The sequence below is a fragment of the Trametes versicolor genome (genome assembly GCF_000271585.1).
Source record: "Trametes versicolor FP-101664 SS1 unplaced genomic scaffold TRAVEscaffold_4, whole genome shotgun sequence".
In the NCBI taxonomy this organism is placed as follows: domain Eukaryota; kingdom Fungi; phylum Basidiomycota; class Agaricomycetes; order Polyporales; family Polyporaceae; genus Trametes; species Trametes versicolor.
The window spans coordinates 2,333,688-2,348,986 of record NW_007360324.1 but is presented as its reverse complement, the minus strand read 5'-3'; the positions used below and the strand labels follow the sequence as shown (position 1 = coordinate 2,348,986).

The 15,299-nt window shown below is 57.3% G+C and overlaps 6 protein-coding genes across 6 annotated transcripts; 2 read left to right on the top strand and 4 right to left on the bottom strand.

Moving 5' to 3' along the window:
- Positions 1 to 2: 2 nt before the first annotated feature.
- On the bottom strand, positions 3 to 2,707 carry TRAVEDRAFT_28260 (succinate dehydrogenase). Its single transcript, XM_008037945.1, has 12 exons — positions 2,561 to 2,707; positions 2,450 to 2,499; positions 2,277 to 2,388; positions 2,204 to 2,227; positions 2,026 to 2,145; positions 1,504 to 1,975; positions 1,151 to 1,450; positions 825 to 1,098; positions 693 to 773; positions 544 to 642; positions 372 to 489; positions 3 to 311 (listed from the first exon to the last, which is right to left on the bottom strand). Exons 1-12 carry the CDS (start codon positions 2,672 to 2,674, stop codon positions 162 to 164), a joined length of 1,914 nt encoding a protein of 637 aa, XP_008036136.1. The 5' UTR covers positions 2,675 to 2,707; the 3' UTR covers positions 3 to 161.
- Positions 2,708 to 2,914: 207 nt separating this feature from the next.
- TRAVEDRAFT_165846 (uncharacterized protein) lies at positions 2,915 to 5,931 on the bottom strand. The gene is made up of 8 exons (XM_008038779.1): positions 5,793 to 5,931; positions 5,595 to 5,724; positions 5,298 to 5,537; positions 5,182 to 5,249; positions 4,641 to 5,129; positions 4,446 to 4,588; positions 3,950 to 4,389; positions 2,915 to 3,899 (listed from the first exon to the last, which is right to left on the bottom strand). The coding sequence occupies exons 1-8, from the start codon at positions 5,831 to 5,833 to the stop codon at positions 2,994 to 2,996; spliced, it is 2,457 nt and encodes an 818-aa protein (XP_008036970.1). The 5' UTR covers positions 5,834 to 5,931; the 3' UTR covers positions 2,915 to 2,993.
- Positions 5,932 to 6,383: 452 nt separating this feature from the next.
- On the bottom strand, positions 6,384 to 7,583 carry TRAVEDRAFT_57907 (NAD-P-binding protein; the record flags this gene model as incomplete). The annotated part of the gene is made up of 8 exons (XM_008038298.1): positions 6,384 to 6,424; positions 6,479 to 6,575; positions 6,638 to 6,690; positions 6,753 to 6,821; positions 6,886 to 6,951; positions 7,012 to 7,038; positions 7,096 to 7,255; positions 7,311 to 7,583. 8 exons carry the CDS (start codon positions 7,581 to 7,583, stop codon positions 6,384 to 6,386), a joined length of 786 nt encoding a protein of 261 aa, XP_008036489.1.
- A 682-nt stretch (positions 7,584 to 8,265) lies between these two features.
- TRAVEDRAFT_118399 (DUF298-domain-containing protein) lies at positions 8,266 to 9,611 on the bottom strand (the record flags this gene model as incomplete). The annotated part of the gene is made up of 7 exons (XM_008038778.1): positions 8,266 to 8,364; positions 8,428 to 8,484; positions 8,647 to 8,691; positions 8,745 to 8,819; positions 8,884 to 8,908; positions 8,963 to 9,205; positions 9,283 to 9,611. 7 exons carry the CDS (start codon positions 9,609 to 9,611, stop codon positions 8,266 to 8,268), a joined length of 873 nt encoding a protein of 290 aa, XP_008036969.1.
- Positions 9,612 to 10,409: 798 nt separating this feature from the next.
- On the top strand, positions 10,410 to 11,152 carry TRAVEDRAFT_119669 (FAM96B protein; the record flags this gene model as incomplete). The annotated part of the gene is made up of 4 exons (XM_008038777.1): positions 10,410 to 10,587; positions 10,649 to 10,810; positions 10,874 to 10,969; positions 11,031 to 11,152. The coding sequence occupies 4 exons, from the start codon at positions 10,410 to 10,412 to the stop codon at positions 11,150 to 11,152; spliced, it is 558 nt and encodes a 185-aa protein (XP_008036968.1).
- A 2,619-nt stretch (positions 11,153 to 13,771) lies between these two features.
- TRAVEDRAFT_119464 (uncharacterized protein) lies at positions 13,772 to 14,571 on the top strand (the record flags this gene model as incomplete). The annotated part of the gene is made up of 2 exons (XM_008038776.1): positions 13,772 to 13,993; positions 14,056 to 14,571. The coding sequence occupies 2 exons, from the start codon at positions 13,772 to 13,774 to the stop codon at positions 14,569 to 14,571; spliced, it is 738 nt and encodes a 245-aa protein (XP_008036967.1).
- Between the last annotated feature and the right edge of the window lie 728 nt (positions 14,572 to 15,299).

The following is a 15,299-nucleotide window of genomic DNA, read 5'->3' as shown; positions in this document are numbered from 1 at the left end:
TATGGCTTTCTAATAGGCAATTACGATTCGAGAGGAAGGCTTTACAACAGGTAAAAGTGTCTGATACTACTATCGAAGACAGGCCAAGAGGGGGAGCTACGCGTAGCCACGACGATCCCACGATGCTCCTGAGCCAGAGGCGCAAACGAGCGGCGCGGTGTTTAGTAGACACGCTTGAACGGCGGCACGGACTTGCACTCGTTCTCGTCGAGCGTCTCGTGGATGACCTTGCGGTACTTGATCTCGACGTCGGGCGACTCGATGTCGTGCTGCCACGTGAGCGTGTGCTTCATCCATTTCTCGTCGTCACGCTGTTGCGAAACGATTAGCATTGATGTCGAGCTGCAGTTTGTAGGAAATACGGTACGTACATCGGGGAAGTCCTCACGCGCGTGCGCACCACGCGACTCCTGGCGGGCGGCGGCAGCGGTGATGGTCTGGACGGCGCACTGGAGGAGGTTGCGGAGCTCGAGGGTCTCGACGAGGTCACTGTAGGGATACTGTTAGCGTTACATCTGTACAACGAGGGAGATAGGTACTGACGAGTTCCAGATCATGCTCCTGTCCTTGATGCCGACCTGCTCGTAGGTCTTGTAGATCTGGCGGATCTTCTCGACACCCTCGTCCAAAGACTGCTGGGTACTATGGGAGGAGTGAGCAGATTAACAGCAGCTCACTTGTCATTATCTTACCGGAAGACCGCGGCATCGGCCTGCATGGCCTTCTGCATGTCCAACCGGATCTTAGCGGTGGGGAGGGGACCGTCCGCCTTCCTGTAAGGGGTGTCAGCATTGGCGAACATGAGCATACACGCATGCACGTACCTGATCTTGTCAAGGTGCTCAACGCTGTGGAGACCAACATCCTCAGGCAGCTTCGCGTGAGGCTTGCCAGGGGTGAGCGTCTCCTTGATGTGGGTTGCGCAAGCACGGCCGAAGACGACGATGTCCAGGAGCGAGTTCGCGCCGAGACGGTTGGCGCCGTGGACGGACACGCAAGCAGCCTCACCGGCAGCATACAGACCAGGGACGACCTTGTCATTGCCGTCCTTGTCCTGCGTGATAACCTCACCGGTGTAACGCGTAGGAATACCACCCACTGCAACAGATTGTTAGCACATTTCAAAGTGCTCGTATATGCGGTGGCTTACTGTTGTAGTGGACGGTAGGGAGGACGGGGATGGGCTCCTTGGTGACATCGACACCAGAGAAGATCGCCGCGGTCTCTGAGATACCGGGAAGACGCTCGTGGAGGATCTCAGCGGGCAAGTGGCTGAGCTGGAGGTAGATGTGGTCCTTCTCGGGACCGACACCACGACCCTCACGGATCTCAATCGTCATGGAACGCGAGACGACGTCGCGGGACGCAAGATCCTTTGCCGTTGGCGCGTAACGCTCCATGAACCGCTCACCCTCCGAGTTGAGCAGGTAGCCTCCCTCACCACGCGAACCTGAGCAGTTGAAGTGAGTATATGCGCCTTGCTACAGGGATATTGCGACTTACCCTCAGTGATGAGACAGCCAGCACCGTAGATACCCGTAGGGTGGAACTGCACGAACTCAAGATCCTGCAAGGGCAGGCCAGCACGCGCAACCATCGCGTTACCGTCACCCGAGCAAGTGTGCGCACTCGTGCAGCTGAAGTACGCTCGCCCGTAACCACCGGTGGCCAGGACAGTCTTGTGTGCACGGAAGCGGTGGAGGGTGCCATCCTCCATGTTCAGCGCGATGACACCAACGCATTCGCCGTCCTGCATGATGAGATCGAGTGCGAAGTACTCGATGAAGAAGTTGGTGTTGTGCCGGAGGGACTGGCCGTAGAGCGTGTGGAGGAGAGCGTGCCCGGTACGATCCGCCGCCGCTGCGCAGCGGTAGGCCTGGCCACCCTTGCCGTACTTCAGCGACTGACCGCCGAAAGCACGCTGGTAGATCTTGCCCTCCTTCGTTCTTGAGAAGGGCAAACCGAAGTGCTCAAGCTGCAAGCAAATGAGACCCACGTGAAAGGATATGAGAAGCGTAAACATACCTCAATAACGGTGCGGGGCGCCTCGCGACACATGTAGTGAATAGCGTCCTGGTCACCAAGCCAGTCGGAACCCTTGACCGTGTCGTACATGTGCCACCGCCAGTCGTCCTCGGTCATGTTCTGCGCGCATATATCAGTCTCCCTTGGTCCATAGTACTTCAAAGTATGCGGGGCTTACACCGAGCGCAGCGTTGATACCACCCTGCCGCATATATGAGCAACCAAGTGAGACCGAGGTTCACAGAACGTACCTGGGCCGCGACAGTGTGACTACGGGTGGGGAAAAGCTTCGTAATGCATGCCGTGTTGAATCCAGCTTCCGCCAGACCAAATGCCGCACGCAAACCGGCGCCGCCCGCTCCCCTAAACGCACGTGTATGCATGAGCGACGACGGCGCAGGAAACACGGCGGAGCGCGACTTACACGACGATAGCATCGTACTCGTGCTCGATGAGGGGGTACTTGCCCCAGCCCTGTGATGCGCCCGAGGCTACGTCAAACGCCGCGCCAGGGAGGAATGCGGGGCAGACGCACCTGGACCTCCTGGGCCTTGACAGGGTTGGTCGCGACGACCCTGCGCGCCGGGGCTGAGGAGCTGAAGGACCGCTGCGTGGCGCGGAGGGCCCTGGGGAGGGATTTTCTGAACATGGCGTGGATGTCGCGGACGACGGGGAGGAGGAAGGGGAGTATGGGGGTCTGCAGAGCGGCCTTCACTCGAGGGCGTTACGACGAACTGCACTCGGCACCCGCTCACCGAAATCCCGTCCCCGGCCGAAACCAATCAGAGCCGCGTGATTTATCCCGTCCGGCGTCTACCGCGCCTCGATCGCTCGATCCCTCCGTCCCCGCTGACGCGCATGTTATTCGCCAAATCGCACTCAGTCTCGTAGCTTTCCTCGGATTCCGACAGCACATCTACGGGATACCGTACACAGAGCTTTTGTACAACATTCAAGACTGCAAACGTCTACGGTATAGCACCCAGCGGGTCATAAGGAGCAGGCCTCGGCTTTGGCTCCGAGCGCGAGACGTTGTCCGAAGGCGGGGGTGCGGCGGGTGGCGGCACCCTGAATGACGGAGGCAACGGAGCGGCTCGCGGAAGGACCGTCGAAGTCCGGGGCGGCACGCGTGGTAGGGTCGCGATCGGAGGCATACCTCCAGAGAAAGTCGATCTGGTGTAGTTCCATGGTGCACCGAATGTAGGCGACTGTGCCGACGGCGAGACGGGACCTGCGCCACCTGGAGGTGCGGAGGCGATGGCAGAGAGCTTTGGAGGATGTCGTACCGTGGATGCAGTTGGAGGCAGGGGTACAGCTAGACGTGCGGGTGGACTTGCTCCGGGTGCTTGAGGTGTGAAGTAGTCCTGCGAGCGACGAGCTCCCATTCCCTGCGCCCGTGCTTCGATGGGTATGGATGCAGCGGGCTGCGGCACATGTGGGGTGGAATGTCGCCTGCTCAACGCTTCAGCGGCCTCTCTCTCGTGCTTCTCCTTCTCTCGCCTCCTCCGCAGCTCTTCCTCACTGACCAGACGGTCTTCCTCCACATTCGACACCGTGCCCTTGAGGACGTCTCGGACATACGAGAGGCACTCCAGAGCCTCACGCTTCCTCTTTTCCAACGTCTTCTTGGCAGCGTCGTCTGCAAGATCACTCTCGTCCAGTAAGAGCGTGTCCACGACCCAGCTGACGGTATCTCCGAGCTTCCTCTGTAGACCCTGCAGTTGCGTGATCTCCCTCTCCATCTCGAAGCGACTTCGAGGCTCCCATGGGGGTCTCTCTGTGGCGGGTCGTTCGGGTGAGAGCGGGTAATTGCTGGCCGGCTGCGGCGTGAGCGGTAGTCGACCCAAAGCGGTCGCCAGGTCAGGTAGATTTCGCTGAAGCTGATGTCAGTTTACGGCCGTCGTATCAGACTCTGCATGCTAACCTTCAGCTCAGAGACGGCGTTCATAACCGTCTTATTTATTCCCAAGCTCTCCCCTCTCTCCAGAATCCCGCGGGCAAGCGTCTCCGGAAGGCCCATAGGACTGGACTGCCCACGACTGTGCGCGCTCTTGCTACTTCCAGGCTCCGACCGAGAGGAACCATCCGTGAACGACTGGCGGCCTTCTTCCACTCTTCTACGTCGGCGCACGGGAGGCAGATCGGGAGGCGGGACTTCTGTTGTGATGCCCAGGAGGTTCTTGTTCTCGTGAATGACGGAAACGCCGATTGTCGGGGTTGGGGACATCTGTAAAGTGAGGGCTTGGCGAAGTAAAAGAGTTGCGTGGTGGACGGGGGTTTCTTCGTAACTTCCGCCAGCGGCCGCAGCATCCCCTGGATATCGGAGGAGGTATGTCAACTGCGTACTGTAGTCGGCAGGTATCACTGGGTACAGAAGATGAGCACGTCGTGTCACACACGATCGCAGGACGAAAACATACGTTTGTTACGGATCCGAACGAGCATAGCAACGCATATCCATAGTGCCAGATCGAATGAAGGATCTACGGCGAACAAGCCATCCCAAAGAACCATTGCATCCTGCATATTGAACTCCCGCGTGAAGAGCAAGCGAAGCCATCGACTGTTACGCATGTTAGCGACCGTTCAGCATCAAGTGGAGAACCAGAACATACATGCCGTATATCTGGGGCTCGATACCCGCACTTTGCATTGACTTCCACAATTCCGGATCGACCCCCTTGAGGAACACGGACTGCACGCGGTTGCATGCCTCGACGATCGGGGCGATGTAGGGCTTGACCTGCGCATTATTTGTGGAAACATTGAGTTGCACATGGGAGGGCAGCGGCGAAGGCTCCGGCTGTGCCTTCGCTTCTTGCCACTCGTACCACCGTCCGGCGCCTTTCATGACAGCGGTGAATAGAAGCCATGCGTCGGCGGCCACCCACTGATGAGCGCAGAAGTCCTTGAGGGCAGGGTCGATATCGCTCTTGGTTTCTGGGGGCACGGAGTCGTAGTCGATGGCGTAGTAGAGCGGGGCGAGGAGTTCGTGCATGCCTTGTCGGTAGCCGATGTCGGTATGCATGATCGAATAGAGGAAGAGGATGTTGGTAAGCTCTGCTTGCACTTCCGCGTCTCGAAAGTACGCCATATCCGGGAACCTGTAAATAACAAGGTCGGGCGATGGCTTACCGACGGAGCGTACGCACTCACGTTCTCTCTACGTCTTGGAGTATAGTCTTGCGCAGCTCCATCGCCGAAAACCACTCCCTCCATGGGTTCTGGTGGAATATGAGCTCCGAAACCAATCACAAACCCAACTCGCGCACCTCATCGTGCAAACTCAGCGGATTGTTCGTGTCTAGGTTTCCAGAAGACTTCTCGGTCCTTGGAGGAGACGTACCGAGTCCGGGTACCATGAAGCCTTCCTCGTATCCCCCATCCGGGGCACGCATCCGCTCCATAAGCAGCGCTTTGTACGCTTCTCGCGCCGCCTGCACCGGCTTCAAAGGCGGGACAGCCTCCACCCCAGCCGTGCCTTGCAAGGGTTCATTGGGTACTAGAAACAGCTTGGAGTCATGTCATTCAGCACAAATCACTCAGTTGAAGCATAGCGGGACATGCACCTTCCAAGCCATACTCCTGCCCGCCACCCCCGCGCCCGCATCGACACCTTGTAGCAGCCGCCCCGCGAGCGCGGCATCCTTCAGTTTAGTCGCCGTATGGTGCGCGTTGAATAAATAGTCATAAGCGACCCTGGGGGCGAACAATCATGGGTTACAGCGCTGTATCTGTGAACCGAGAGCCTCAATCGGAGGACAGACTTGATTTCCGTGACGTCCGCTCTAGTCCGCGGTTCGGCCATAGCAAGGATCTAGGAGAGCGTTGGGAGAGCGGTATATGAGGTGTCCAGGAGGTGCTTTAGCAAGATGGCATAGCAGGAGAGTGAGACCGTTGAGGCGGTCGTGGTGGTCCACTGTACAGCCCGTCGGGCCGAGTGATCCATGACGCTACTGAACGCCAGAGTATAGGCGCCCAATACTAGTTCCAGTCGACATCGCCGAACCTTACACAAGTTACAGGATTTGATCAAACAATTACGCTTATATATGTTCTAGCGTCATTACGTGCCATTGATGTACAACATGACTTTTGGAACATTCTATTGGCGGCGTAGCAAGCAAATTTGCAGCGTCGTATCGTGATACTGCAAGCACTAGGGCTCTCTTATATTACTTGACTGCACGAGATGTGTTGGAATGCTACCACACCGCAAACGTACCAGGTTTCGTACAAAGTCAAGACCATTTTCAAAACCCTGCATGCAATGATTCCGACGCCAACGCGGTGAGTAAGTACTTCAATGACTTGAGGGTCTTTGATCATACAGAGGCTATTGGCAAGGCATTCAACATTTAATCCATCGCAATCCCTCCGTTGATATTGATGCATTGCCCTTGAGAGCATATGTCAAAATGACAAGTGGGAGGCATATCACCGTCAGACGTACCTGTCACATACCAAGCCTCCGGCTTAGCTAGATACGCGACCAGCTCAGCCACGTCTTCAGCCGTCCCTGCCTTCATATCTTGAGGCATGCCGGCGTTCTGTTTTCGGGTGGCTCATGGTCAGGGTCGCGCTCTTTGGAGGGTCGCGGGCGAGATCATACCTTCAGCCCTGTAGATGCAGGGCCGCCGTTCTTCTCATCATCAGGGTGCGTTGCTGAGGGGATGGACCGTCGCGCTCAGACAAGATGCGCTGACGGTGCATCTCAAAACACTCACTGAGCGGGGTGATGATGAGGCCTGGTGCGTATGCATTCACGGTAATCTTGTGCTGCCGAAGCTCGAGCGCTGCATCCATAGGTCAGCAATACAGGCCCAAGTACGAGGAGAAGCGTAAGTCGACGTGGCGCACCTGCGCTTTGCACGAGCCCACGCGTAGCGAACTTGGAAGCACTATACGCCGACGAGTTCATAATTCCTGTGAGGCCGCACGCGTCAGATCACGCATACGGTCTTGCACGGAGTACCGATGTCGCACCTGTCTTGGCCGCATAAGACGCCGCAGCTGCAAAAATATTCATGAGACGGTCTCACTGGGGCACAGGCTGCTCGAGCTGCTTACCAATAATCCGCCCGCCTCGTCCCTGCTTGACCATCTGCCGGCCGGCGTGTTTGATAGCGAGCATGAGGCCGCGCGCGTTCACGCCCATCACGTTGTCGAACTCCTCGACGCTCAGCTCCAGGATCGGTTTGTAGCTGAAAATACCCGCGTTCGCCACCATCTGCAGCCGCACGATCAGCCTCTCCCTGAGTGTGAGGGCGGCGGAGGTTACGTACCACGTCGACCCCGCCGAATTGCTGCACCGTCTTCTCGACGTATTTGACTACGTCTGCTTCGAGAGAGGTGTCCCCGAAGACGGCCGTGGCGCGTGCTCCTAATGCTTCGACGGCTTTCACGACCGCGTCGAGTTGCTCTTGCTTCGCCGGGAGGTCGACAAGGGCGAGGTCGAACCCATCCCGGGCGAACCTTAGGGCGATGGCTTCTCCGATTCCTTGCGCCGCCCCGGTCACAATTGCAACACGAGCCGCGTTGGCGCTGGCGTCTGACATCTTGTATGAAACCTACGGGGAGAAAGAAACGAGGGAACATCCTCTGCTTACACAGATATATCTGCTCCAATCATGTGTGAGACGAGATGGCCGATGGCCTATCTGTTGTTTAGCCGACCCCGTAGAACCCGAACGCATTCCATCATCAAATGAGCGAACGAGAAGTTCCCCGCCGCACAATAGCCGCTAGTGCGATATGTATGCGTCCCGTGCCCGTGCCCGAGACCGATGACAGTGGTTGATTGCAAAACGTTCGCCTCACTGCTGTACCCGCCGCAGCCCGAGCGCAGTATCTTCGCGGCGACGCCTACAAGGATAACGTGCACCTTTTGCAGCCCGCTGTTGAACCTCTTAGTGACTGGCGCCACGCGAAGTTAATAGGCACTCACCGTTCCGCCAGCGGCTTCCTGAGCCTCCGAGTGCGATCGGGGAAGTCGCAAACATCAGCATCCATAGCACTCAAAGCCGCCCACCCAGGGAGCCCAGCGAAGATGGCATGTTTCGTAGAAGTCCCCAGAAGATGTCCATGATCACATCCAAGCTTGATTATACCTGACGGCGCCGTTGCCAGTCAGTGGGTAAGTACGATAGCGAATACATATGCAAAGCGTGATGATAGTCGTGGTAGCGTGGTAGATGGTGCACTGTCCGATCGTCGAGAAACCCTGGAGGAAGAGATACGTCAAACAACTTCGATGTCATGTTCTTCCGTGTGGGCTGCGGGCCCGGGGCCAGAGGCCCTCTTCCACGAGACGAAGTCATCCAACATTGTAGGCCATGCCTGTAAGAATGAAGTGTCATGAGAATGTGGGGCCCCATGCTGGGAAGTGAACGGAGCACGTACGCCGTCAGCCTCATAGTTCGACAGATCCGGCTGTACTGTGCGGCAGAACTCCAGCGTCTGTAAGACAATAGGACAAATGCAATCGGTTAGCGGGTGCCGTTATACCATAGGAAGAACAAGGTCATGGTCTGCGGGACCGCACGAGGCGAGCATGGGAGGCGCGTATGACTGCAAGCAGGCACCCGCGGTAGGGAAGCGTACATGGCGTGCAAGACTTACCATATTCCACAAGTCTTTATTGACTCCCTTGTACGTCCCTTTCTCCTGGAAGTGGATATGAGTGCGCGGGGTCAGTATCTATGACGTGCATAACTTACCGAAATGAACGCCAAGATATCGCTCATGATGGGATACCTAGGGACCACCAGCACAGACCAGAACGCGTTCGCGGTCTAAGGGAACGTAGACTTTGTGAGACACTTTCTTAACAGGACAACGTTACCGTCAGAAACTCACGTCCATGTCAATATTCCTTCCCCCACTGTCAGAAGAGCTAGATTAGAGCCGGAGACAACGGGGTGTTCCTGGCACTTACGGAGGCTTCGCTAGGGTAAAGCAGAACGTATAAAGTTCCGAGAATGCCTTGTCCTTGGAAGCGGCATACTGGTAGTACCTTTGTTTATTGTACGGCTCAGTTGGGTTGGGAACGGAAACCGCGGTGCTCTTCTTCTTTGCAGACACGCTGGCGCTGGACGGCGGCTGTATGGGCGGCTTGTCAAGGAGGAGAAGGTCTTCCAGGTCCCGGACGGCCAGGGACAAGGTCAGGAGGTTCGAAACTCTATACATATGTCATAAGTTCCGCGTCAAGCAAGCCCGTGCGTACCGGCACAGGCAGTCAAGTCGGCGAGGACATACCGAAGCTCGCTCGTGCCTTTCACCCACTCCTCCTCGGTGAACTTCGCCATCTCCGATCCATTGAGCTGCCACGCCAGTACGAGCGGTAGCGCGCCTTCCAAAGATATGTCCAGGTCCGTGCAGAGCTTCTCGAACCCTTCAGGGCCTATCTCCCCTGGAGTATCCGGATCCTGGTATGTCGCGAAGAGCTGCTTCGCATGCGCATCGCTATAAGGTTCCGGCGCCGAGGCCTTTGCTGCTCCAGACTTCGCAGAGCCGCCTGCGGCACCGTTGCTGTGAGAGTCGTGATGGGAGTTCCGCAAGCAGCAGAGGAGGGAGAATATGCTCATTCAGCGGGGGTGTGGAGGGAGAGAGCTCGACGGGCTCACCTTCGGGACACGCGAGCGGTCTGGGGGCTGAGTCAGCAGAGAAGTAGCTATATATGGTGCGTGTCATACCTCATTTGGACTAGCGCGGTACAAGGTTAGGGTTCCTGAGCAGCATGAGCAGAGAGATACGGCAGCACGTACTTCGATGCGAGCGGATCGTTCGCAGCTTTGGTCCTGCTAGTCTTCGTGGAGGTGGATTTGGAAGTGGTGCGCTTCGCCTTCTTGGCGGTGGGCGCGAGCTGAGACGTAAATTGATCCCCCTTGAGGCTAAAGGAGTTAAGCTTTAGTATAGAAATAACGCACCTCCACGTCCACTCCATCCACAGAGGTCATAGCGAGTCCGGATGATGCGGCTTCGGCGTCGCTTGCAATGGTTTTGAGACGCGAAGAGGCACGAGTGGCTATCGCAGCCACGCCAGACACCGTGTCCTCTGCGGAGCGTTTTCTCTACAACGCATAAATATGACAATGTACTGCGAGTCAGAGCCATAGAATACTGACCTTTGGTGCCATCCTCAACGTTGAGAGCTGAGACAGAGTACGTGGTGAGTAGCAAGGAGTGGGTGATGCTCGATGCCAAGCGGTCCCGAAATAATAAACTGACGTTGTGGCCAGTGGCACGGCGCGGCAAGTTCCGTCGATCTTCGCGCGCGCTTCCGCAAAGCTTCTTTTCTGTCCTTCTCGGCGTCTGACTCAGCTACCGCTCACTCCAGCCACACTCCGGAGTGGAAGTGTTCACTGCCTTGACCACATACTGTCATGTCTTCAGAAGCATTCAACCCGAATCCGACCATCTTTGCACCTTCAAAGGCCAAAAAGGCGGCGCACGCCTACGCGAAGCCGCACTCGCTCTGGCTAGATGATGGAGAACAGACAGAGGACGAAGAATACGATCAATCGGACGAACCGGAGGGTATTGACCAAGATGAGATATTTGGTGCGGGCATCTCTACTTCCTCGGCCTGTTTGTCAAGGCTAATCTTGCGATATACCCTCAGAGCTCATCCGGTCAATATCCGACCCCGAGCATCGAAGCATGTCTCTCGAGCAGCTTGCGGTCGTGTCCGCACCACAAATCACATTCGACACCAAGTATCCGGATAGGATCACCGTGGAGTTCACACCAACAGTGCCTCATTGCGGCATGAGCACATTTATTGGTAAGTGCAGGAACGGCCGCCCTCATCCCGCTCGAAGTTGCTTATGTTTCATTATCATCACAGGACTTTCTATACGAGTGCGCTTGTTGCGAAGTCTGCCTCAGCGGTTCAAGGTGGACATCAAAGTCAAACCGGGATCGCATCAGAGCGAGCACGCACGTACGTCGTTGGGCCTCGCTCACCTCCCGCTCCCGCGTGCTCACGTCCTTCATCTGTGCAGTGAACAAGCAACTCAACGACAAGGAACGTGTAGCCGCGGCGCTAGAGAATCCCGCCCTTCTTGAGGTGCTCGAGCAGTGTCTCTCGACGGTGGGAGAGGGGGAACATGATCATGAACACTGAGAGCTCTCCAGAGCTCGCTTGAGTCCACCGCGCGGCCGGCGGCAGCTCACTCTGCACCCAGGGGATAGGAATCGTGTGTAGCCCATAGCCTCTCCATGTACTCTCACACACTGTAACTTTAGCGACCGTTGCTGTTTGCATGTCGGGATACACATAACGGACTCACTGCCTCGACGTCCAAATTCGTAGACGCCGGGATGTCGATGGGAAGCGCCGGTACAATGACTGCATTCCCCCTTGTCGGCTTACTGGAATTGCGGCTTGTCCTCTTCCTCCATGTGTTCACTACGTATATCAAGACACCGATATCTGTGCAGCTCACATTATCTGCTAAGCCGCGAAATTGGAAAGCCTGTGCCGCTCAAACTCTCGGATCGTCTCAGGCTCTTTTTACCCTATGATCTGGCCTGGCGCATACAACCACATTTCTTGATCAGTCCGAAACACGTAAAATATACGGGCTTGCCAAACAAAATCTCAGCTTGATATTCACATGCAGGTTTCGTACCCGCACCCGGTCTACAATGATTGCTCCGCTATCAAAAATGTGGGTTCTATCGAGCGCTGTGGCCCAGCCGGGAGTGCCAGTTGCTGGCAACAACGCGCGGCCTCAGGAGGATCTATTACTAGGTACGTTGCAGTGTGATGGTCCGGAAAACACACGGCGACCCACCTCAGATACAACCCGGTCGTCCCAGGATCAAACCCGTTCACAGTCCGTAGAGATCAAACATCGACTTAACGGAGCACGCCACGGCGGCAGGAAGTCCTAAACCTCAGTTGGGTATTCATATGCAGGTTTCCCATCTGCGGCCGGTCTTCAACAACTAGTCCGTCATCGCAAATGTGCGCCCTATTGAGCGCTGTGGCCGGGTCGGACATGCCAGCAGCTAGCGACGACGCGCGGCTTCAAATTTAGGCCTGTGAGACGGTCTATTGCTAGGTGTGTCACAGTGCGAAAAGTTCGGAGAACGCACGGTTACACGCCACATATACTACCCGGCCGTTCTAGGATCGGAACCTCGGTGGCAGTCTGTGGGGGTGAAACATCAGCCCAGGGGATTACGCCACGCCTTTGGAACGTATCCAGAAACTCGACTGCCTCCCGAGAGGGTGTGAAAGCCATCTTCTCCAACCCTCGTGTCTCGCAGAAACCGGCGGGACCGTACAGCATTAATTCCGAGCACCGACCTCACTTGGGCCTTGTCCAACACCGCGTTCGGGATGATGGTAGCCAGCCCGAACCCAACGCATATTTTCAAGCACTCATCATCCCGCTTAGCGAGCTGGCCGAGGTCGAGGTTTGCGAATGCACTCACCGACGGTCGCCGGGCGCGTCAAGTATCTCAAACCTACCTCCAATAGGCGATCATTGTATGATCCGCAGTACAAAATCAACACGTCCACCGCGCCTACTTGCAGCGCCGAGAGTCACGGGATGCCGCACCAAAATACGCACGGTGAATCAGGAGAAGGCACAGCAGGAGGAAGAATGACCGACTCACCTACAGGAGGCGCAACGCCGACTCCGACCTCAGACGCTGTGTGGTGCGACTGTCAGCTGTGCAAAACAACACCGTCGACATCATCTCCGAGGAGTCCTACCCCCATCCACAGTCTGCAACCCGCCGCACTTACGAGACGCGCTACGACGGGTACCCACAGGCCATGGTCCGCCCACCGCACGCGGATACCGCGTTGCCAATGCCAGCCCGAAGGCGCCGCTTGCGGTTGGAACCCGCAGCACGAACCTAGTCATGTGGCGTCGAAGATCGCGAAGTGGACATAGGCAGGGCTGTTGCTGGCTAGCTCGCTGTCGCCGGTTTGCATTGTCGGTCTGCCAGGCGTGGGAGCCCTTTTGTTCTAAGCGCGGCGAAGACGTTGTACGGGAATGGAAGCCACAACAACACGCCGGACCCACGCGCAGACGGGTCCTCTAGCGCGCTTCGGGCGGCGCTATTGTCCTGCTGCAATGTTCTCGCGCCGGGCACTCTGGCGCTCGTCGTCAATAGGTGGCACAGTGCGCTCCTGGTAGGGTCTCCAGTACACCGACAAGGACATCGCAAACATCACTGATGCGCATCTCTGAGGGTGCAGGAAAGAATAACGCCGGCGGCCAAGAGCCCGATTCAAAACGCGTGGTGGGCGCCCGGGCGGGACACGGGCCATCATGGCGGCAATGATGCACGGTGGCCTGCACATGGAACAGACGGCGACGAGCGTTGAGCTGACGCCGCGCAGGGCAGTCGAGGGATCCGTTGTCCCAGTACTGCCTTTTGTTTTCCAAACACGGTGAGGGTAAGCGTTGCGTGCGATCCGGATTGCCGGGTCCCATCGGCAAGTACAACAGCTCCCATATTTGGCACAAGGCGGCTCGTACAACATCCGCATTCTTATATCCTCCATCCCCATGGCGGTCCACACAGCACATTCCCCCCCTCCCCCGCCCGGTTTTCTGTTCTCCACTCCGCATTTACGACCCGGTCCACCCACGTTCAATTTCGTCAATATCACGCATCAGCTCCATGTCCTCGATTTGCTCGCATGTGAGTTTGATCACTGCCCCCCGCTGTTGATGGGCGCATGTAACTGACAGATGCGCAGGGATCGATGTACCCAATGAGTACAGAAAGCCTGCTAGAGCAGCCTACGGGCTCACATAGAGTAAAATACATGGGCGCGGGAGAGCACGCGTCACACGACTTCGCTCTCGAGACGGACGACCGCGCGATCGACGTCTCCCTCGTCCTGCCGCACTATCGCGCGCACAATCAGCCCTACGACCACCGGCTGTCCATGTACGTCGGATCCGACTCTGGCAGTTCGATGAAAGTGAAAGTGGTACGTGCCCCGGCACGACGCCCGCCGGACGTTTTAACTGATGCTCGCTCCGCCCATCGTAGTGCCGGAAGTTCACGCCCTCGCGGACCACGAACTTCAGGCTCGAGGTGCAGTCCGCATCCGATGCGGACGTCACGATCTGGCTCCCGTCAGACTTCAAGGGCCACATCCACCGCTCGTCCACATGCAAGAAGGTCACCTTCTCCGCGGGCTTCACGAACAGGATCATGCGCAACGTCTGCCTCACGCAGTCGCGCCGCCCATCCGTCGTGTCTGTGTCCGAGCACACCGCACACCGCTTCGCTGAGATCTACGTCTCCGACGGGCGTGCGGTTGGCGAGAAGCGTGGCAGTGGGAGCGGCGCGTTCCCGCTTGCGCTCGCGCTGGACGCTCCAGGGGGCGAGGACGAGGTCGTGGTGGAGACCGCGGGCGCGGTCACGTTCCGCATGTGGGACATCCACCGCGGCGAGCCCGAGGCGCGCTGCCGCGAAAACTGGAAACGCGCGTTCGGCCTGGGCTGGTGCGCGAAGCGCAGCAACGAGGTCGCCATCGACTGGGACTTCCTCCTCGACGACTAGGCCTGCCGCCCTCGCACGGCCGCCTACCTTGTTCCCACCACCTATTCGCCCTTCCCTTCCTTTCCCCCTGCATCGACGCCCCTTTGCGGCCGCTATAGTCCCCGCACACGCATTCTCGCCGCCTCTTCCCCCGCATGCCGCCCGCTTCCGTCCACCACGCTCCCGCTCCCGCATATACCTTCCGGCCCGACCAACATTGTAGCATACGCGCAGTCCCGCACCTCCTCTAGAGATTCTGTAGCACCATCCTTCCTCTCGCACCAGTCTTCCTCTCGCACCAGCATCCCTCTCGCACCAGCACTGTATCGTCCACGACTTGCACTTCCGTTCCATCCCACGACTCCCTTCATACGGTTAATTCTATTCTTATAATGGGCCGCCAGCGCAGCCTGGCGGCACCTCCTCCGTATCATTTGGCTTCGTTATGCGACCGTTACCATCCTATATGCACATATGCTCATAGCTGTACAATGACATTATCACGCGCACACGCACTTTCAATATCCTCCTGCATCTACGTGGACGCGTGAACATAACCTCGACAATCGTTGTACACGCAAGTTCGGCAGCAATATCTGTCGATATCCCGGGGTGAGCTGACGCACTAATCGGCGTATCAGATAGACTACCGATCGCTCCTTGAGTGCACCATGCACTTAAAAGAAAGGCGATATACAATCGCACATCCCGATCGTCGGTACTTCCGCCGTGTCAAAAGAATATATTGT